At 37.4% G+C, this 23,205-nt stretch overlaps 1 protein-coding gene across 5 annotated transcripts in view; it reads left to right on the top strand.

The window, feature by feature from the left end:
* The window catches only part of PTCHD4 (patched domain containing 4), a 214,925-nt gene that overhangs the window by 39,322 nt on the left and 152,398 nt on the right, over positions 1-23,205 (top strand). For all 5 annotated transcript variants that reach the window (XM_072733659.1, XM_072733658.1, XM_072733656.1 and 2 more), the window contains one exon: positions 14,459-14,939. In XM_072733659.1, coding sequence (XP_072589760.1) covers positions 14,459-14,939 — 481 coding nt within the window. The remainder of the gene's footprint in view (positions 1-14,458; positions 14,940-23,205) is intronic.

The raw sequence follows: 23,205 nt of genomic DNA, 5'->3' as shown, positions 1-23,205 counted from the left end.
TGAGAGTATATTGGAACCTCCTTATCAATAAATAGCAATCAATAAATACTATTGTAAAATTCCGGCATGCGCGCACATACCCACACCTACATTTCAGACCATTCATATTGTTATCAAAGGAAACTTCTAACGTATATCCCAAGTCCCTTCTTGTTTTAAAGATTTTCAGTGGCAACCCTTTCAGATTCCTTCAGATGGTGCACAAGACCCTCCTGATGTTTCCCTTGGGTTTATACTTCTTTTCTGCTCTAGATAAGGAATAGCAAACATCATTGTTGAAACTGCTGTTGGACGGAAAAAAAACAAACAAAACTGCTATTGGAGGGAGTGGTGGGCCTCATTGCACTTCCATGCCAGGAGGAATCCTTGCTCATTCCAAATTGCATAGCTAAGGGCTGAGTGCCATTCCATTCCTTTAGAAACTTGCTCAGTATTTTTTTGTAAATAGCTCCAGTGTGATCCAGACAGCTGCCAGCCCCAATTCTGAGGGAGTGTGGTTTTGAGTGTGTGTGTTATTAATGTTTTTTTAACAGTGTCTTGACATAGCAATATGCATTTGGAAAGTCTCCCCTAAATACCTGCTTATGTAACTGATTGTGGTGGCTTCAAATAGCCCTGATTTCTTAGTCAAGGCAAACACCCACTCACAGAGTTAATTGTGTTTCCACAGAGGACCTCCATGTAAATGAAAGATGTTGGACTGTTTTCTTTACCTAAGCCATGGAAAATAGAGAGCCTCTCACCTTATTCCTAAGGAAGGTGTGACATAGCTGCCTCGAATTCTCTGACTACTTGCAAAATTATAGGGAATGAACCTGTGTTGCAGTAAGGCAGAGTGATGGTGAATGTTCTTTAGGACAATGAACCAGCCTTTCATGTTTTTGTGCCTATAAAATTGTTTCATCTGTAGCAGGTGCTCTAAAAACACAAGTTCTCTGTTGGGTGTGTTAAGTTGGAAGCCATGTCTTTGTGGTCCTTTTTTGTTTGCATTTTTCATTTTGTATCTTTTTTCCTTCTTTTCACTTTAATATAAACAACTCATTTGAATGAAGATATCTGCTATCAATGAAGAAGATGAAATACTTTGGATTTCTATTAACACTGTGATAGGACTCTTGGCATTCTTGAATAAACATCAGGAATGCCTGTAGTATGTTACAGAATATTGGAGAGAACATGTAGTATCTTATAGCAAGCATGAAATATACTAAAGCAAGCATATTAAAATCAAAGTTTGCTGCAAATTATTTCAATGAAATTATATCGCTCTGAACAATCTGGTAGGGTAATAAAATAATGGATCAGTAAACACAAACTGGTCAGCAAACACAAAATGAAACCATGTGCCCTTTTATATATGAAATGTAAAGAGAGGTGATAAAATAAGGAAGTTAGGAGAGGCTTGTTCACCAGGTGTTTTTAGTTGCAGAAAGATAATTCAGTTAGGAGACCCCCTAGATTGTGGAATCAGGGGGACGGGTTCCTCCTTCCATCATTCCATCATAGTCTTGGCTATACTGAATGCCAAAGAGCTGTAAGCTCTCTTTCTAGGATGGAATTCATTACATCCTGACACCCCACCTGTTTGGTGCCTAGAATAAAAGCAGATGGCAGGGCTGACATGTGGGCCTGACTCAATTCCTGACCCCAGGGAAACCCAGGATGCCTGCTGTGAAGGAGAGTAAACTTCATGAGTTCAGTTTCCCAGTAAATTGGCTCTGATATTGAATTCTTTTCCAAAGTAAAGAAAGCCTGTGTTTGGGTGGTCATACAGAATGTATTAAGGGGAAATTTAAACCAACCATTTTAGGTTCCCCCTTAAAAATGCCAGATACAGTCTGTCTCCTGACCCAACACTGAGCTGGGCAAGCTCTCAGTCAGACAAAGTGGACTGTCAGGACTAGAACAAACAATTATCATTTGTTCCTCCTTTTAGCTAAATATACTCTAGTTCCGAAGGCCTAGAAACTTCTTGTACTTGTAGAATAGACTGAGGGTTGATGAGATGTTTTTGCTACTGTGGTACCAAAGACCATGCTCTGTTTTTATTTCATTTTGAGATTACTGAATCACTCAACCATCATTTTGTAATTAGATAATAACTATTGACAGAGCCTTTATGAAATGACACATGGGGTGCCACCCTCTTCAAATATCCTTGAACTCATTTTTCATAATAATGTTTATGAGCTAGACTGTCCCATTTCATAACTGACCAAAAAGACTCAGAGAATCTTTTTTTTTTAAGATCTTATTTATTTATTCATGAGAGACACAGAGAGAGAGGCAGAGATATAGGCAGAGAGAGAAGCAGGCTCCCTGAGGGGAGAACTCCAGGATCCCAGAACTCCGGGATCACAACCTAAGCCAAAAGCAGACACTCAACCACTGAGCCACCCAGGTGCCCTAAGGCTCAGAGAATCTAAGCAATTTTCCAAAAGTCACAGTGATCTTAAGTGGCTAAATCAGCACTTGACCTCAAGTTCTCTAGACCTTAAAGCCAGACTCCTATTGCCAGCCATGTGGCCTGTGATACCTCTAGAATGCCTCCTACATCTGAGAAATGGAGAAGAGATCTCAGTTCATTTCTTAAAACTTTGAAGGAACAGGTCAAGAGAAGTCTCTATCCTAAAGTTTTGTGCTTTAAAAAGAAAAGTAGTGATTTGCTGAAGAAAAAAAATATTAATGGTCAGATTATGAGAAATTGGACTGCTGAAGCTTGGCACTATTTTGGAAAATTCAGAAGTAAATTGAAACCAATCTAAAATGAGTGCAATTTTGATTAGAAGCATTGTCTCCAAACCTCACGAAACAGAACTATGTGATACTAGAATTGACACAGCTAAGAGGGATATTTATGTGTGGCTGGAAGAAGCAGCAATCATGTTTATGTAGTACATGCAATTAAACTCCCAAAGGCTAGAATGTGGGTCGGCCCACTTAAAATTGGCCTAATTTTGAATAGTAAATTTACAGTAATGATTACTTTCATTATAATGAGTCTGTCTGCCTTAGTATTTTCCTCTGTTGCATAAAAATCCCTATCGCATAAAAAGTAAATCAATTGCCAAAATATTTTGGGAGAATCCATTGTATATGCTTTTACTCATTGTAACTTGCTACCACCTAACCTATTAAAGTTACCATATGTTCCAAACCCAAAATGGGGATATAGGATCAAATAGTGAATACTATCACTTGAAAAACCTCACAGAAGTATAAAATAAAAACACATGTATTTGAGTGTTCCATGAGTTTTTCTGAGTTGTGATAAAATAACATGAAATTTTACCTTCTTTACTAAAACTAGGGTCTGTAATCATTATACATAATTTAATATGCTTCTGACTTATTTCCTTGCTTAACTTGAGTGGGTTACTTCTTTCCTACATAAGGCAAGTATTTGTATGTTGATATTTTTGTTTAATATTAGCCTTAAACAAAGACAATCAGAAAAGCAATTCTTTTCCTCTCAAGAAATACAAGCAGAAAATTATTTTCTAATCTTTAAAGATTTTTGGATAATCTTTTGCAGTTAAACTATCAAGCAAAAAACACACACTTTGCTTTTGAATTAATTTTTTTATTCAGGTATCTTAAAAGTATTATTAGCTTTTACAATTCTACCTCCTAGAGGCATCCAGATGTTCCTTTTCTAGATATCCAAGAATACAGAGTTTAATACAAAGATTAACACTTGAGAAAAATATGTCACATCAACATAGAAAATGTTAACACACTTGCAAAGGTGAGCCATTATACCCTTGTCTCCAATGCTGAGAGGAGTAATATTTAACCCACATGGAGCTGTGAGATAGGAGAGTACTTATTTTCTTAACTTTATCAAAAAGGCTTTCAATTATTTTAATATCTTTGATGCTGGATATCTTGGTGGTGGTAAAGAACAATTTCATGGATCTCATTAGAATGTATATCACACACATGTTACTTTCAAAGCATGTCTGTCCTTTTGAGGATTAAAAAGGAAAGGTAATTTAGTGAAGATAAAATAGACTTAAGCAAGCATTGTATTCTTTATCTAGCATTTTACTGACATAGTTCAATAATTATCCTCACTGTGGCTTTGAGGCAGTTGTCTTTCAAATAAAGGAAGGACAGCGATGGGAGGAAGAAGAAGAAGACTGAGAGAAAGGGTCAGAGGGGAGGAGAGCGAGAAAAAAAAAGCAGGAGAAAGGCAGGAGAGGTAGAGGAGAAAGGAGACGGAGGAAGGAAGAAGTAAGGCGAAGGTTCATGTAAGATGATGAAATATTAACATCTGATTTATCTTTAGTAGACATGCAAGGATGTCACTGCTGTTTTATCAAAGGATTAAGACACAGCTAACCTCACCCGCAACTGCAAATAAACGTTATATTCTCTGTTTCACATTCTCTTTCAATATGTCAATTCTTCTACCTTTCCTCGAAATATGTGCCCCCAATTAGTTTCCTTTAGCTTGAGAAATGTATCATCTTAATTTTCTATCTTGACTGAACTTGGAAGGCTAATTGGAGCAGTGAAACAGATAACAATAGTAAAAAGCAACATGTATTCATCATCAGGAGAGACCCCTTTGAATGAAAATTTTATACGATCTCGAAAACAAAGGAAGGTAGAAGTTAGAGGAAATTAGAGAAATGGAGTTCATAAATGGCAATGCTATCTCCACACTGCAGAAAGTTGGAAGTTGTAACCAACCTCATAATCTAGACCTCTGTGATTACAGTTATCTAGATAATTCAAGAAAGAAAGAAAGCTTTTGCTTAGAGTGATGTTTTATATATAGCAAATACTCAAAAAACTTTGATTGGTCAATTAATTTGGCTTCTGTTTTCAGATTTTAAAAAATGCATGGGAAGGAAAAATTCAAAGACAGAAATGAAAAAGAAACACATGAGGGCCAATTTGGAACCCAAGTTCAATGGAAGACAAGTGATATTCAGCCACCAAAGTCTTCATGATTTTTCTTTGAAAAGAAAATGTCAGTCTGGCAGTGCAAAGTCAGATCAGCTTGAGAGTTACGTGTTAGCATTTTACCCTACCCTAGCAGCTAGGAATCTGCCATTCTTTACCTTTAACTTTAAGTAGAGCAGTTATTCATTAAATCTCAGTGGGCAAAACCACAGTCTTTCATGGAGAAGAATGAACCATCATAACTTAAGTTGACTTCGAAGCCACAAGGCAGATTACTTAGGACTGGAGCCCAGAAACAAGGGAGTCTTGATTCTTGGTCCTCCTTCCTCTTCTACTGCTTGTCTAAGTGAAATCTGATTAACAGTTGAACCTAATTAATCCTTCCCATTCCTAATTACCCTTTATACCATTCCCTTAACATACTTATTTTTTATTATTTTTGTTGATGAGTTGATAGCCTTAAAAAATGATATAAAATAACCAACTAACCAAGAAAGCAGATGTGACCTATAATTTTATACCAAATAAGAGCCAATGTTAAATTTTGATGATTTCCTTTGAATATTTATACATGCATATTTATTTTTACATAGTTGAGATCATGCTGTATGTATATAATTTTGCAACCCTCAGCAGTTATCTGCATTCTTCAGCAATGTCTTCAGAGTTGCAATACTCTATGCCGCTTTATTTTCTCACCATCTAACAGGCTTTGTTTCTATAAGAAAAGTACAAACTCTTCCAAGGAAGAGATTTTTTTTCTTTTTGTTCTATTTGTCCTTATCTTGTTTTCTACATATACACTAGTGATTTGCCTTCCCAGACACTCAACACAAGTATTGTTTGGATTTATTAGATTTATGGGAATCATTAGAATTAAATAAATCACTTTTAGCAACTTCTGCCCCTCTAGGAAGGAAGCTTTTCTCCAAGAATCTCTAGCACTCAGAAGAAATTGTTCTTTGGAAAAAGGCTTAGGTATGGGGAAAATTTATTTTTCAGAATAGTGTGCATTCCATAAAGTTTTTTAAAAAAATGGATGCTTATACAATCAAGTAGGTCTTGGCTTAAATAAAGTTATAAGGAAGGCAAGAAAACCATTCAGTGCCTCCTCTCTAGTGTCTCTCCCTTCCAAGGCACACCTAAAGTTCATTTCTTTTTTCACAATGCAGTCAAAGAGGGCTTTGGAATAAGCAAATTTCTGTTTTCAATTCCAGCACTCATCTCTGCATCACCCCTCCCCACGCCCATATTTGAGAATATTACAGTCATTCTCAAAGTCCCAGGAACACAACATGCATATCCTCCTTGCTAGACCTTTGCACATGCTGTTCCCTCTGCCTAGATCATCCTTCCCCATGTCTACCAACCAATACCCCATCTTACCTGTGTAATTGTTTTTTTTTTTTTTTTTTTTTTAATTTATGATAGTCACAGAGAGAGAGAGAGAGGCAGAGACACAGGCGGAGGGAGAAGCAGGCTCCATGCACCGGGAGCCCGATATGGGATTCGATCCCGGGTCTCCAGGATCGAGCCCTGAGCCAAAGGCAGGCGCCAAACCGCTGCGCCACCCAGGGATCCCACCTGTGTAATTGTTATTCATGCTTCAGATCTCAGCTAAAATGCCCCCCTTTTAGGAAAGTCTTCTTAGTTCCTGCTAGGCTAGATGATTACTTTTCACTACTCCCTTAATACATATATATTTTTAAATGCCTTTCTGCTTACATATTTTCCCTCATCACCCACTATAGGAACTGTAGCTGTTCACCATTCTAACCTCAATATCTGGCTGACACAAAGCATGTCATAACAGAATTGAAGAATGAATGACTCTGTCTTTCTTGACTCTTTCCATCTGTATGTCACGTCTTCCAGCATGCCAAGACTTTACCACCCTGCAGTGCAGCCCCCATATAGTTATCTGCAATACCTATGCTTTTGATCCTTCTTCTTTCCCATTTTGATTTCTCAATCAAAAGATTGAGCTCTACTCTAAATTTGCCTCTGCAGTTTGTTAGTCTGATCTATTTTCCACTCAGGGGTGCTAATGGCTCAGGTGTCACACTTTTAATAATAGGATGTGGCTATAAGCTAGGGTGTATTCTGGAGTTTCTTGCTCATAGGAAAGACGGTAATGGCAGGACTTACAATCCCTTTCCTGAAGAGGGTACTGTGCTTTGGGCCTTTGTGCATTCCACAAATGCTCCCATATGAGTGATGGCCAGCCTTCTTTATGGAGAATAGCATCAAAGCTAAATATCCTTTGATATGGAACACTTGCCTGTGAATAGTTATTTGATCCCTTTGTGAAAGACTCAGTTAAAATAGTAATATTGCTTTCAATTGAAATCTTTGGCAGAGTCACTAATATGAATTACAGAAAAACAAAAAGTTATTGCTATATGCCTCACATTTCATGTAGTTGTTCATTCTACTTCCACACTTTTAAAATTAATTTGTATAAAAATTGGGTATAGGTAAAGGAGAAATTAAATGTATTTATCCTAGGTAAAATTAGGCAAATTCTTGATCTTTTTGCATTTGAGAAGATTCCTTTCTGGAAGTTATTCAAAGAGAGAGAGACAAGCTACTGGGTCCAGATTTTAAAGAAGATAAAAAGCTTCTTGTTTCTATGGAAATGAACATGGGTCATCTTGTGTTTCTTCTTCCTTCTTATTGCCTTTCCCTTAGGGTAGATTTCTCTAGCTTACTTTGGAGTGTCTAATGACTTTACCACAGATGAATCATTAAATACAGAGCTAATGAAACCTTTAGAAAAAATATGCTAAGTCTTTTATTTTTGAGTTAGAGTTGGTATCCATAAAAGTCAAGCAGCATGCCTTGTCACCTTGCTGTATAGTAGCTGAATTGGAAAGTGGAGTCGGATACCTGGATTCTATCCCCTGCAGATCTGTAATATCTCTCATTACAGATATTTGCTTGGAAGTGTAGAATAATATTAGGTGATAAGTGAATAAGCAGTATCATTCAAATATTTGATTTGTGACATATTAACAAGAATAATGCCTAACCCTTCCTAAGCACTGTTCTAAATGCTTACTATACATTAACACACTTGATCCTCATAATGCGTTATGATTCTTAGTTTAACCAGTAATGAGACTGACATCCAGACAGCTCCACACCTTGTCCATGTTGACACCGGGTCTCTAAGTGAGGCAGCTGGACTCTTGAGTCTTTTACATATCTGCTGCTTCCTTTGAATCAAATGTATTCATAAATTATTCCAGTGCAGTTGTGTTAAGAACATGCCCATTGGAGTCAGAACGAGGAATAAGTGATTAGCTATGCAACTTCGTAGCACACCATTATGTCCTCTCCCTGGGTGCCTGGATCGTCTTTAGTGACGTGAGACTACTCCAGCATTGCATTCTCTCATAGACTGTCTAGAAGAGTTACAATGGATAATGAAATAAGAAAATTCTTAAGTCTTACAACTGTGTCTGCCCCACGTGTTAGAAAGTGATACACTGGAGTGCCTTGTTAAACTTATTTTATATTTTGGTTGGCTAAAGTTTGTATTTCATTTCAACAATATGAACCTTATTTTTTTTAACCCTCCTATTTGAAAAAATAATAATAAAAACACACCACTGTACTCTTATAGCTGAGTAATGTGACACAAATGTAAATTATTCCTTATTGGGGCATATTAATGCTTTAAAGGCTTGGCTTCATTTTTATTTTATTTATTTTTTTAAAGGCTTCATTTTTAAAATAAGTTTTTTCTTTAACTAAATACCTTGTAGAAACCTGCTTTCTCTTTACTTACTTGTTAAACATGAAGCTCTGGTGAGGAAATTCAAGATAGCTGATGAATTTCACTTAATCATAGTTTATCCTGCAATATTTGGAGTTGAGAATAAAACAAGGAGATATAAATTAAGAAAAAAACAGGAGGGAAAATATTATTTAAGCAAACAAAACAACAACAACAACAAACCTTACCATTCCTTTAGAAATGTCACTGCCGACTATACATAGGAAGATTTTCTTTTCAGCAATAAAGGAAGCCTGACAATCTAAAGTTTCCAATATCCTTGCAGTGTCTACCTCATCGAAAATCAGTGAAATCTGAAATAAAATTGTCTTGGACGGAAGCTCTGCAGCTAAATTATCTTGCAATCACAGAAAGTATCTTAATAGCAACCTAGCACATATATTGAGCAGATATGACACTTACTCCCCTATAATTTCAAAGCATCATTGAACATTCTTTTTCTCTGCACAATGGTTTATGACATTAATGTCTCTTTCCTCTCCTATCTCTTGAAGAATTTATTCTTTGATCTTGTCTCTGAGAGTTTTAATTTCCTTTTCCATTGCAGAGCTTCGGATTGGGTAGTAATTTTTAAGAGCTACAAAGTAGTAACCGTAAATGAAATGAGACCTAAAGAACCCAAGTTTTTTTTTTCTGGCATTACTGCTCCTGGAGAGAGAGTATGATGCAATGCCTCATGGGCATGAGGTAGCCTCGTGACCTGTAAATACATTGATTCACCTTGGAACAAGTCACCTACCACAGACGGCCTCAGCTGACATTTTTTTTTTTTTTTCATGCTGCATCAAGAACCTGAAATGCTGCAGGGACTTCCTAATGGAGCTCTTTTCTTTCAAGTCACCCTGACTCCCAAAATCATCTGCCACAGTGCAATGAGAGAGCACTCCAAAAAGGAAAGCATGCCATTCATTCCCTGCTTAAAACACCCAGTGGTTTCTTACTGCAGAACAATTAACTCCAGCTCCTTAATATAAGGCTTTCCTGGCTCTTACTGAAAAAGCCCTGCTTTCCTCTCTAGCCTCAAACTCCCTTGTTCCCTTCAGTTCCTGGAACATTTGGGCTGTCCTTTGCACCCAGACCACAGTGCCTACAAACCGGTCTTCCCAGTACTCACTCAGGCCCCCTGTCGGTTGATAAGCTTACTCCCACATGTTTGGTCTACAGTGAAAATGGAAGAGAGACTGTATTTTGGGGAAACGTTACACTAGAATAAGGAGACTGAAAAAAAGAAAGGTCAAAATTTGTGTGTGTGTGGGTGTGTGTGTGTTTTCAGTACCAGCCTCTAATTTCTATATATACCTTTCTTTATCCAAGGCCCTATTGTCCTCACTTTGAACTGTCCTTTACTTTTTCTGTTCTTCACAAAATGGTCTCTGAACAAATAATGTATGACTAGTTTTATACACTTCAGGGTGAGCTGAATTAAATATTATGGAACGTTCATTATAGAGCAGGCTGCATTCTAGGCACAGGGAGATTATCAATGAGTAAGAGAAGAAAGGCACCAGCTCTCAACAAGCACACATTCTAGTGGAGGAGAAATTAAATGATGAATAAGATTGCTTCAGATAGAAGTCCTTTATAGGAAGAAGAAAAAATAAGGGTATGTGATAAAGTGATTGCTGGAAAGGAGGTGTCTAATTTAGACCATGTGGTTCACATGGTCTCCTTGAAGATAGGACCACCAGGAGAAAGTAGCCCTGGCAGTGGAAGAATGGAGTAAAGCATTCCAGGCAGAGGGTGTAGCTGTTGCAAAGGCTATGTGGTGAAAAATAATTTGTTGTGTTCAAGCAGTAGGAAGAAAGGTGGGATAACTAGAACAGAGTTCATGGGGAGAAGAGTGGTGGGAGACAAGGTCTGAGGCTCAGCCAGCAGTGGGACATGCATGGCCTCACAGCCCTGGTAAGGAATTCTGTTATTCCTAATGCAAGTGGAAGCCAGTAGGTTTTAAATGTATAAATGGTGTAATCTCATTTAGAGTTGTGCAAGTGAGCTATGGCTTTAAGGTAGAGAAATAGACTGAAGAAAAGCAAAAGTGAGCACAAGGGTAGGAATTCGGAATTTCAATTCATCTCACGTTAATGATGCCTGTTCAATTCAGGAGAGCATTGGAAGTGGTGTGTTACCATCTTGTATTTTTAAGGTTTATCTTCATGGGGACATAAATGTGAGTTCTGCACTTAAAGAAACTAGAATTTGTGTAGGAGGGTTTACTAGAAAATGAAGAAGTTGAATCAATATAAATGGTAGGTAATTGGTTCGGTGGAGAGTAAAACATTGGGAAAAAAGGGATCTACACACATGAAATAAGTTTTAATCATAAACAGCAGTTAACAGGGACTAGGAGTCAAAATGGCTTCCCTGCAATCACCCCTATAGGATTCTAGAAAGTTTTAGATTTGGAATTAGATTTGGAACACTGGGTTCATCACTTTGATGAACAGTTTTAACCTCTGTGGGCCTCTATGTTTGCTCATCTCTTAAACAAAAATGTCCTACCTGACAATTGGTAAGATTTTTTTAAGGCATAAAAATAATCCATCCATGGCTCTATCATAATGATATCATTTCTGACATTCAGCTCTCTTTGAAGTAACTTTATAGGTAGTATTTTCATAGAATAATAGATCTGAAAAATATCTTCAATATTGTGTAAACATTTACTCATATATTCATATCTGCTCATTTTAAAGATGATAAAATGGAAACCTACAAGGGAAATGAACCAGTCAATGGTTTCTGATCCAGTTGGTGTGACAGGCATGCTGCAACCCAGGTCATGTGACTCCTTGACTCCTGATAGGTCCAGGGAAGTTCTGCCCAGAGGATAATTAAAATACATGTTCCATTCATTCTTTGTTTCTCCTACATAGAAGCACCCATAAAATGATAAAGCTCTTCTCCCACCTCTTACAAAATAGTAAAATTTTACTTACAAATATTTCTCAGGACTACACTGAGTAGGATGACTGGGCCAATGGCTTGTACAAAATTTCATTTCAGCAGAGCTTCCTGTCTAAGAACATCTTAAGACCTTGTTTATTTTGTTCTGGTGCACGGAGTAGAGCAGATTAAGAGAGAGAAATTCATTGTGTTTGTTATAAATATTGTATTTGTATTTGTTTTTAAATATAATGAGATTAAATCATATCTTTTATGAAGTAATTTTTTTAAGAAATGGAAATTAGACAACTTCAAAAGGAGGGTGAGCAGTTAGCCAAACTCAATAATGATCAGTTATTTAAAACTCTATATTTTGCTTTCTGTAGAGTTTTGACTTTTGTCCAGACACATTATCAGTTCCCTCTTTGATCCACTATAATCTTCAAATAAGGCCTGAGGGACTCATAAATCTTTGTTCTGCTGCTAAAGATCCCTGAGAAATCTTTTTGATGACAGAAATGAGTAAAGACAGATGGAACTGCACATTCTTAAGTGAATAAATATAGCTTTTAAAATACTTTCTCTTTCAAATAATCGAAAGCACAAGTCAACATCACAGACGGGATTTCAAAGAAGTAGACACAAGGGTGGAACTAAAAATTATACCAAGCATAAAACAAAAATAAACAAGCCTAATTCAGGAGCAAAAGTGGAGATTATTTAAAGAGTGGAAACCATATTCCAGTCTCAGTGCTGGGACAGGATTCCCACTCCTTCTTTGAAGCTCTCCTACCTTTTCTCTTGCAGCTCATCAGAGAAACCCACAGGTTTCAAAACAGAATGCTAGGAACCTCCAGCTGGAATATATATATATATATATATATATATATATATATATATATATATAAAATCTGGAATATATATATAATCTGGAATATATATATAATCTGGAATATATATCATATATATAGTGAATATATATATACATATATATATATATATAAAAGAAGATGGAAAATTTACAAAGATGCCTTAGAAGTGGGAGATTTATCAAGTACAGGAGGAAAGAAACCCCTAATTAAATTCTTATTTAGAAATATAGTACTCATCAGAAGTTGGTCAGGTTGTATTAAATAGAAAAATTGCTTTCATTGAACATGTACGGGGAAAATGGGTATGTGAAGTGACTGAAATTTATTCCTCACAATTTTTATTAATGATCTTACTAACAGCACTTGTACTTTCTGTAAATTTCTCAAACTTCTTGTGTTTGCAACACACTCTCAAGTATTACAGTTACTTTGGTATACGTTAAAAATACAAATAGGAACAAGGACCTCAGATACAGGTGTCTGGACTAAACCACTTCACATTAACTGTTATACATGTCTGCTTGAGTAGACAGTGCCTCGCAGTTTTGTGAAAATCACCGGAGTTATCAGACTGTTGGGTTTTTTTTTAAAGATTTTTTATTTATTTATTCATGAGATACACAGAGAGAGAGTGAGAGGCAGACACAGGCAGAGGGAGAAGCAGGCTCCATGCAGGGTCTCCAGGATCTCGCCCTGGGCTGAAGGCGGCGCTAAACCACTGAGCCATCCGGGCTGCCCAGACTGTTGGGTTTATTGCCCTTCTGCACTACCCTTCTAGAAAGGACTGTTTCCTGCTCTGACTCTATACTTTTCTGTCCTCATGAGATAAAAGTCTTGGTTGATGTAGCAAACGCAAATTCTCCTTAGAGCATAGATTTACCTTTGTGCCTGCATTACACACAGTACCTGCAGCACATTTTCAATGCTATGCTCCATCTTGCAACCCGCTATTGGGCTCAATATCACAGCTGACAAGCATTGCCATGGAAGTGAATGACAGTTGTGGCAAAAAGAAAATATCCAAGTTGTTGAAAATTTGGTCATGGCTGCAGGGATTTCCCTCTGAGTCTTGAGGCACACTGCTTAAAAATTACTCCTCTGAATTAAGCAACTCAGTGTCCACCTTGCGTGTACCTTAAAGAGAAGTGATTACCTCTCTTATAAATGTCCTATTAATATGATCTTGTCTGCTCTACATCATGAGAAATTCTGAAAATCAAAATGACTTTTGACAATCCTACCTGAAATCTCATCAGTTTCATTTAGGGGGTTTATCCACTCTGTTCTGTGGGAAAAGGGTCAACCTATGAACTGAGGCAGGTGTTTGAAGGGAACTTTGTAATGAGTGAACAAGGGCTACATCATATTTACAAAGTCTTTCAACACTATTATATTAATTGTAAAAAGAAAACAAAACAACAGTATCTTCTATTTGTTTTGCAATATTCAGTTGTGCCCCCAGAGTATGGATGTGTGTGTGTGTGTGTGTGTGTGTGTGTGTGTTGGTGTAGGTGTGCGTGTTAACCTTGAAAAGTTTAGTGTATATTTATTAAATGAATTATTATTTTAATTTTTGAAATGCTGTTAACTCATGCCATGCTTCACTTTTGGCTGAAACTGAATCATCAACCTTGATCCTGCATAAAGGAGTTATAATAGACTGTTACAGAAGGAAATGGTTGGAATGGAGTATGGATGGGATAAATCAAAATAATATTTATGTACATTATCCTATGCATGTGGTGAGTCTTGTATAGCTTCATAATACTCTTTGCATCTTTCTAATCCTGATCATCTTGCATGGTATCCCATGACACCCCAAAAAGTTGAATATAAAATCCTAACATGCCACTTCACCCACATCACTTCCACAATTGCAAGAGCCAACCTCTGAAGGAAGTTGTGTTCCTTCACTTAGAGTAAGAATCTGTTGTTTGAAATGTGCATCCTCTGCTAACTTTAAGTCTCCCCTCTTTCTATTTTCAAGGATGGGAGGAACAGTTTTATTGGACACCAACTGGGCGGGGTAGTAGAAGTGCCAAACAGCAAGGACCAGCGGGTCAAGTCAGCCAGAGCCATTCAAATCACCTACTACCTCCAGACCTATGGCTCTGCTACCCAAGACCTCATAGGGGAGAAGTGGGAGAATGAGTTCTGTAAGCTCATGAAGAAGCTCCAGGAGGAGCACCAGGACCTGCAGCTCTACTCGTTAGCATCTTTTAGCCTCTGGAGAGACTTTCATAAGACCAGCATCCTAGCCAGGAGCAAGGTCCTGGTAAGCCTTGTGCTGATCCTGACCACAGCCACCCTCTCCAGCTCCATGAAGGACTGTTTGCGCAGCAAGCCCTTTCTGGGCCTCCTGGGGGTGCTCACGGTGTGCATCTCCATCATCACGGCAGCAGGGATCTTCTTCATCACTGATGGAAAGTACAACTCCACCCTGCTGGGAATCCCATTCTTCGCCATGGGTAACTATCCATCCTTGTGGTAATTGGATTCTTACCGATTTGGGGCAAGGTAGTACATTTCTTGAATTCTCAGGCAGAAATCTGTTTTAATTTTTCACTGATGTGTCTGTGTGTGATTACATCAAGTTACTTGGGCTAATCTCTGCTTCACCTTATTGGGTCTTTTGGAAATTTTAGGCTGACCAAGTCATCTTCCCATTTATGTTAGGGAATTTAATGCTGTCGGATATTCTAAATTACATAATATAGGAATTCTCTATTCTGCTTTTTCGAAAATTATAGGTCAGGGATGATGGAGATCCAAAACTTACTCTGAATAAATTTTGTGCTTCATATTAATGGACATCTTCAAGTAGTGATGGTGAAGAGTGAGTAGCATAGGATGAAAATTTGAAGAACCACTGATAGATTCTAATCTCAAGGAACTTCTTCATTAATCTTGGTTTATTCATTCATTTCAAAGTTTTTATAGAGAATATACTCCATTTCCCTATCTCCTTATAAATTAAACCTTCCTGCTACCACCTAAAGATGTGTCCCCTAATTTCTTTCATCTCTGGTGAAAACAATTAATGAGCCTCCTCAGTCAAGATTGTCCCTTCTTGTAAGTTTTCTTTAAAACATACATAAATGTCTAGAAAATGATTTATAAGTGTATGTGTCTGTGTGTCTGTGTGTGTGTTCTTGCAAAAAAAAAAAAAAATCAAGCCTGGGAAGAAAGATGAGTGATGGATCAGCAACAAGACTGATGGAATGTATCAGAAAAGTCATGATAATGGTGAAATCTGTGGTTCTACAAAAGAGTTCTGTCAGATGTGAAATAATTCCCTGCATGCAGTGATTTGGAGAATGAGCTGTAATAATGGCACCTAGGTGGTGAACTGACATGTGCAGAAGAATCTTCAGCTATACAGTAATTGCTTTTCATTTCCCATACTAAAATCAGCTATAAATTATAGTTTTATTATTAAATAAAAAAGACACAGGTATGTGGTCAGAAGGTCTTCTAGGTGACCTGGGCCCTTTTCATTTCCACCTTAACAAACATCTTTGAGAATACTGCAAAATGTATTTATGGCATAAGTTGCTGGGGCGAAATTTCTTTTTCTGGAAACTCAAGTTCATTGATGTCCCAGTAAATTTATTCATCTCCATAAACCTCAGGTTCCTCTTGTATAAAATAAGGATAATAATTGTATAACTTTCAAAGAATTGTTTTTTGAATGTAGTAGAATATACCTAAAGCTTATAGCATATAGTAAATGCTCTATGTGTATCAAACTTTAAATGCACTGGATTCAACAATAAATAGGAACAGACCTTGGCTTTAAGAAATTGAAAGTCTTCCTGGATTTTGCATATCATTTTTAAATGCATGTTCATCTGGTTAACAAAAAGGTTTTTATTTTTCATGAAGAACTATATTAAAATCTGTTTGCACCAGTGACAAGGATGAGTCTAGATTTGAGCCATTTATATTTGTTATATTTTTTTTGAGCTTGGACTCCTGATTTGAAATAATATAAAATTTGCAAGAATCATTCACTGTGATTCACAAATGAAGCATGGCTCATTCAAAAATGACAAATTAGGGACGCCTAGGTGGCTCAGTGGCTCTGCCTTTGCCTCCGAGCGTGATCCCGGAGTCCCAGGATCGAGTCCCACATCGGGTTTCCTGGAGCCTGCTTCTCCCTCTGCCTATGTCTCTGCCTCTCTCTCTCTCTCTGTCTCTCATGAATAAATAAATAAAATCTTTTAAAAAATGACAAATTAGATAGCTTAAAACCTACTAGGGCTTTTTCTAAAACTGTGGCAATCTAATTGGTAATGGAAAGATTTATCAGGAAAGCTATATAATATATAGAATTACATATTCTATACAAATAAGGAGAAAAATTGTCTCCAGTGATGTTGAATTGTATTGTAGACACTACCAAATCAAAGTGGTGTTTTCATTCCTTAAGGAAATAATAACACTGGAAGCCACAACACTGAAGAAAATGCCAGGATCCTGAAACACACATGTTTCTCACTTTTCTTCTGTCTCAGTGACCTTTAAGATCATAACTTAATCTTGGACAGTGTAGGTGCAGATTCTAGGAAGCCTAGTGAATGGTTACTCTTTAGGATACCTAGAATTCAGTCCTTAAAATATTCCGAAATTAACTTTTTTGATATGTACTGAAAACACAACAACAATAAGCCTATCAATATATACTTATCTAAGATAAGTGGTCCATCAAGAGGGGCTTTGTTTGTTGTGCTTTGTTTTGTTTGTAAAATTACCTGTAATAATAAAGACACCAAGATCGAGAACTAGTGAAATGAAAGGAATATCCCACAGGGCTATGAAATCTGGATTTTCATCCCAGCTTTTCCACTGACTTTGTATGTCTTAATGGACAGTTATATATAGTTCTTTTGTCGCAGTTATTTATATATTAGATGAAGGATTTGGAATTTTCAATCTTAAAATTTGAAGATCCTACAATATTATTTATTTCATTTTCAGTTGAAGTTAGAATCCGGTCATTCCTTTATAAAGTCATTTAAGGTGTGTGTTATCTTCCAACCTCTAACTTCCATTCTCCTTTGTTGACTTCCTGTGTGTGTGTGTGTGTCTGTGCATGTGTGTGAGAGAGAGAGAGAGAGACAGACAGACAGACAGACAGGGAGAGGGGCTTTAGAACAGAAAAACCACAGCATTGCACACAGAGTACAACTCTATGAAGGTGATGAGATGGAACATGATACTGAGCATCAGTAAGTTGAGTTTGGCAGATATATATCTTCTAGTGGTGCACGTGGCATTGGTTGAATGTAGTCCTTTGATTTCAGCTTACATGGTGTCAAAATTGCATAATCTAAAGTTAGTTGAGTGTAAGGGGAAGGAGTCCAACTCTTCTGGTAAGCCTTTATTTCTATTCCTATCTTCACACAAGGATTTGTTTGAGGTAGTGAGTATTTACTCCATTGTGCTCCAAGATTCAAACCATTTATCTTCATCATAACCTATCCCCAAAACTGGGTATGTTGCTTATCATGTTCTGTTCTTCAGCCATCTTATTTCGGACCACCTATCTTCCTTTTAAACTGTATCTGCTTGTTCATTTTTCTAACCATTCTTCCACTTAATATACCTGGTGCCATTTAGGATGTATATATACTGTACCTTTATATCCTGCATTGTTTAAACCTGTACTAATTTTTATATTTTGTTCTGCTATCCCCATAAGTAAATTTGTGTCTTTCAAATTATATGTTCCAGATTTAGTTTTAGAAAAGGAGATGATCATAGGCATATGTGTTATCTCTGTAAAAGGTCTGATAAGGGAAATCCAGACTTATAATAATTTTTGAAAAACACTTAAAATTATCCCATTTAGCTCCAGCTTAACATCTTTTCTATAAACAAGCATAAACAAGTAAGAATGCCGCTAATTTAATTTATAACTCATTGTCAGCCCTTTTTCCCCCACTCCATTTGCTTTGTGTGAATGTGTTCCCTCTTTCTAGAAGGAGAAATATGGGCTAATAGTACATACAGGCACCAACCTGGCTCCCACTATATCATGGTGATCTGTGGATAGTTGGCAAAGACATTGGTAGCCTTGGTTTACTATTATTTTACAGTCAATCCTGAGTTTGTTTCATATGCCAGGAGTCTTACTTTAGTCATTGGTGATTTTGACAAGAGCTGCTTTGGGACCGTGCTGAAACTAATTTAAAGAAGTTCAATGCAGCTTGGAAAATAGGTAGTGAAGATAGTGAGTAAAGACATTGGACACATGCACATGATTTCTTTTGTTCAGGTAAACCCAGCATTTCCAGATATGAGACTTTCAATCATTATCTGAAACTGAACTCCATATTCATTTATTTATTAATTCATTCAGATATTTATTGAGCACGTACTATGCTCCAGGTATTTTGGATTCAAGAGTAAAATGTATCGAACAGAACCAGTCAAGCGGTTGTCTGAGTAGATCTCACTTTGTAGGCCTGCAAAGGGGGGGCATACAACAATAAACAAATAAGTGGTATAAAGTACAAAAATAAAGCAAGAAAAAGGATAAAGAGCTTTAGTGATAAGAGAAAAAACTTTTTAAGAAAAAAAAATAAATTGAAGTAGAGAGCTAAATGAAGTAAAGTAGCCATGTGGCAATCTGAGGAAAGAGTATCTCTGACAAAGAGAACTATATGTGCAAAGTCTTTTAGAAGGACCTCTCTTGGTGAAGTTGAGGAAGCCCAAGAAAAAGAGTGTGGCTGGAGCACAGTGGGCAACTGTCTGGGGTATTATTAGATGGAGGTAGGGAGATGGTAGAGAATTAAGTCATAGAGCAGTGAGAAGTTAATACTTTTTTTTCTAAGAATTTATTTATTTATTTGAGAGAGAAAGAGAACAGAGGGAGTTGAAGAGGTAGAGGGAGAGAATCTCCAGCAGACTCCCCACTGAGCACAGACCAAAGGGGCATAATCCCATGACCCTGAGATCATGACCTAAGCCAAAATCAGGAGTCCAACACTCAACGAACTGAGCCACCCAGAACCTCCAGAAAACTTAATACCTTAGATGGAAAGATATCTGAAGCATTTGAAACAGGAGTGTGATCTGTCTTATGTTTTAAAGGCATTTTTGGCTACAACATGGAAATTAGTCTGCAATGGAGTAAGAATGGTTATAGGGAGACATGTAAGAGGTTATTACAAAAATCCATGGGCTATCATGGTGATGATTTGAAATACCATGGGAGCAGAGACAGTGGCAAAAAAGGATTGGACTCAGCATATGTGTTTGAAAATAAAATTTGTAAGATTTGCTATAGGACTGGATATGGTATGTAAGAAAAAGAGGAGTCTAGGATGACCCCCAAGCTTTGAGGACTGAATAACTAATAGAAAGCAGTTGCCATTTATTGTCATAGGGATATTATGATAGGAATAAGTTGGGGAGGAAAATATTAAGAGTTTACTTTTCTATTTGGTATGTTAGATATACCTATTAAGCATCCAAGTGGGAAAATGTGGAATTAGCTATATAAGACAGTTTGTAGATCAGGTGCAGAAGTAAAATCTTAAGCTAGAACTGGAAATATAAATTTTGGATTTATCATGGCATAGCTAATAATGAAATCCATGGGATCTGATAAGATCAACTAGAACAATAAATACAGATAGAAAAGAGAATTCAGAGTTATCTGAGCCCTGGAACATTCCAATGCTTAGAGTTTGGGAAGATGAAGATGCTCAGAAAATGACATGAAGAAGGATGAGGTAGTTAGATGGTAAGGGAGTCAAAAGAGAATAGTGTCCCAGTAGCCAAGTAAAGAAGGTGTTTTCTGAAGCAGTTAGAGACCAGGTGTTCCAAAAGCTGCTAAGAAGTTATGTCCAGGGACGCCTGTGTGGCTCAGCAGTTAAGCATCTGCCTTCAGCCCAGGGCTTGATCCTGGAGTTCCAGTATTGAGTTCCACATCAGGCTTCCTGCATGGAGCCTGCTTCTCTCTCTGCCTGTGTCTCTGCCTCTTTCTCTCTGTGTCTCTAATGAATAAATAAATAAATAATCTTTTTCTTAAAAAAAAAAAAGAAGTTGTGTCCAATGAGAACTGAGAATTGGTCATTGGATTTAATAATTTGAAGGTCATTGGTGATTTTGACAAGAGTTGCTCTGGAGGAGTGCTGAGGATAATTTAAAGAGATTCAATAGAGCTTGGAGGATGAGAAGCGAAAACAGTGAGTAATTATAATTTTTCCAAGGAGTTTTGCATCACAGAGAAACGATTGTATGCTAATTGTGATGCACAGCAAAGAAGGCTTCATAGTAAAGCAGAGATAGAAAGAACCTGCAAAAGCAATGTCATTCAGTAGGAGAGATGGGACTGGATTCAGAGCATAACTAGAGTCATTGACTTTATATAAGAGCGTAGACAGCTCATCTATAGTTAAGAAAAGAGAAGGCAAAATATATGGACAGATACAGATAGACTGGTACATGTGGGGGTGGGAGCAGGTGGAAATTCTCTTATGTGGCTTCAACTTTGTCAGTAAAATATGAAGCAAGCCATCAGTGAGAATAAATTTGGGGAAGGAGGTGTTGATTTGAGGAAAGTGAAGAGAGTTTAAAAGAGTCACTTTGGAAACTGGAGAACAAATTAAAGAAAAGTTAGGTGAACAGCTAAGAAGCACAAGGACCCACTTATAGTTTATGTTCATGAATTTTAAAAACAAATCAATTCAGCATTATTGCTGAGTCACTACATCCCTCCCCCCACCCTCCCCGCCACCCCAGCCATGGATAGCTGCTTGGGTTAGAGATGAGTAGGCATTGACATGAATTTAATTGAGAAAAAATTCCTGGGGAAAAAAAACACAGCGGATTTATAGTATATGCAAAAGAGTGACTATGATGACAGGTCATGAAAATTTTACTAGTTAGGGTCAGCTAAACCATGTTGCAATAACAAATAATGCCTTAAACATAGATAAACACAACAAAGATTTATTTTTTGCTTATACTGCATTTTAGGGTGGGTCAGGAAGCTTTCTTTGGGAACTTTCTTCCAGCAGAGATTCAGGGATCTAGGATACCTCTATGATGCAACATCTTGTCTTTATCTGAGTTTGCAATCCCAGCTACGTACACAGAAAAGAGAGTAGAGAAACCACACCTACTTATAACTACATTATACTCAAAGTTATAGAGTTACTTATCATCATTTTCTATTGGCCACAACTACACATATGACCATAAGCTAACTCAAGGAAGTATGGGAAATGTAGGAGAGTAAATGGATTATTCATTGTGTATCAACTATGTCTCCCACATAAACTAAGCCAAACAATAAAGACAATGACTTCTTCCCATTGTCATCATAGTGAAAAACTGCTAGGGTCAAAATATTATGCATTTTTCTGAGGTCAGAAAATTATTTTAGGTTGAAGTCTATTCTAGTTATCTATTGCTATATCCAAATACCACAAGAATTAGTAGTGTAAAACAAATATTTTATTATGTTCATGGGTACTGTGGCTCAATAATTTGGAATAGGCACAGTGAGGTCAGTTTTTCCCATCTCCACAATGTCTAGAGCCTCAGCTGAGGGTAGAATGTTCAAAGGCTGGAGCAGCTGAGGCCAAAACAGCTACTTCTAAGATGCTTTCTTTGCTCACATGGCTGGTACCATGTCTGGGATTTCTGAAGGAGAATCTCAGCTGGAAATTTTGAACATTGCATCTGAATGTGCCCTGTCTAATATGATATTCTCATGGTTAGTCAGGTTTCTTATGTGGAGACTCAGGGCTCCAAGCAAAAGTGTTTCAAGAGAGCAAAGCAAAAAATGCTGGCCTAGATACAGAAGTTGCACAGCATCATATCAACCATATTCTACCGACTGTGTGCCAGTCACAAAAGCTAGCCCAGGCTCAAAAGCAGGATAGTGGGATTCCACCTCCTGCGACAGTGGCAGAGGGTTGAGAGAGAGGCAAAGTCACATTGCAGAACATGTGGAATGGGAGCTACTGTTCTGGCCATCTTTGGAAAATGCAATCTGCTACCCAGTCTTAACGTAAGAAGCTGGAAAGGAAAGAGATGAATTCTAGAGATGCTTGAACAAAAGGTTTTGAGAAGAGATCATTACTTTTGAAAGTGACAATGATTTGCTCATTTTGAGCTGGAAGACAAATGTAGAATTGGGGACATTATGAGTTCAAAAGACCAAGAGGCCTAAATATAGAATGGATTTTCCCTGTGAAATTTGAATCCATGAAAAATTATGACAAGACTTGTAATGGCCACTGACACACAAAGAGTTCCATGTTAAATCTTTAGCAAAGGAGAAAAATTGATCCTGATGTCTGTAAATGAATGCTCAAAAAAAAGAATAATTTGTATAGTACATGGTCTACATTCAAAGGAGTAGGTGTTTTTAAGGAAGACAAACAACCTCTTTGACTCTCCATGGGGTACAGGATAGCACCAATAAAATTTCCAGGTCCAATAGCACAAGAGGAGTGGGAGGTCAAAGTGACTTCAACTGGAGAGAGGCAGGAAAGCAGTGTACTCAGGGGATGGCAAGCTTTTATTAAAACAAGAAGCTAAAGATTATATTCGGGGAAGGGATTTTGGAGGTAGAGAATCTTAGTGATGACAGACCGAGTTCCAGAGGACAGGAGAAGGATGGGAGGGATGAGGAAACGGTCAGATGAGGGGATGTACAGAACTGTCTAGGAATGAGAGTCTCTAGCAAAGCCCTGGGAATCCTGGGCCTTT

The sequence above is a fragment of the Vulpes vulpes genome, chromosome 1 (assembly GCF_048418805.1).
Source record: "Vulpes vulpes isolate BD-2025 chromosome 1, VulVul3, whole genome shotgun sequence".
Taxonomy (NCBI): domain Eukaryota; kingdom Metazoa; phylum Chordata; class Mammalia; order Carnivora; family Canidae; genus Vulpes; species Vulpes vulpes.
This window is presented reverse-complemented; position numbering and strand designations above follow the sequence as displayed.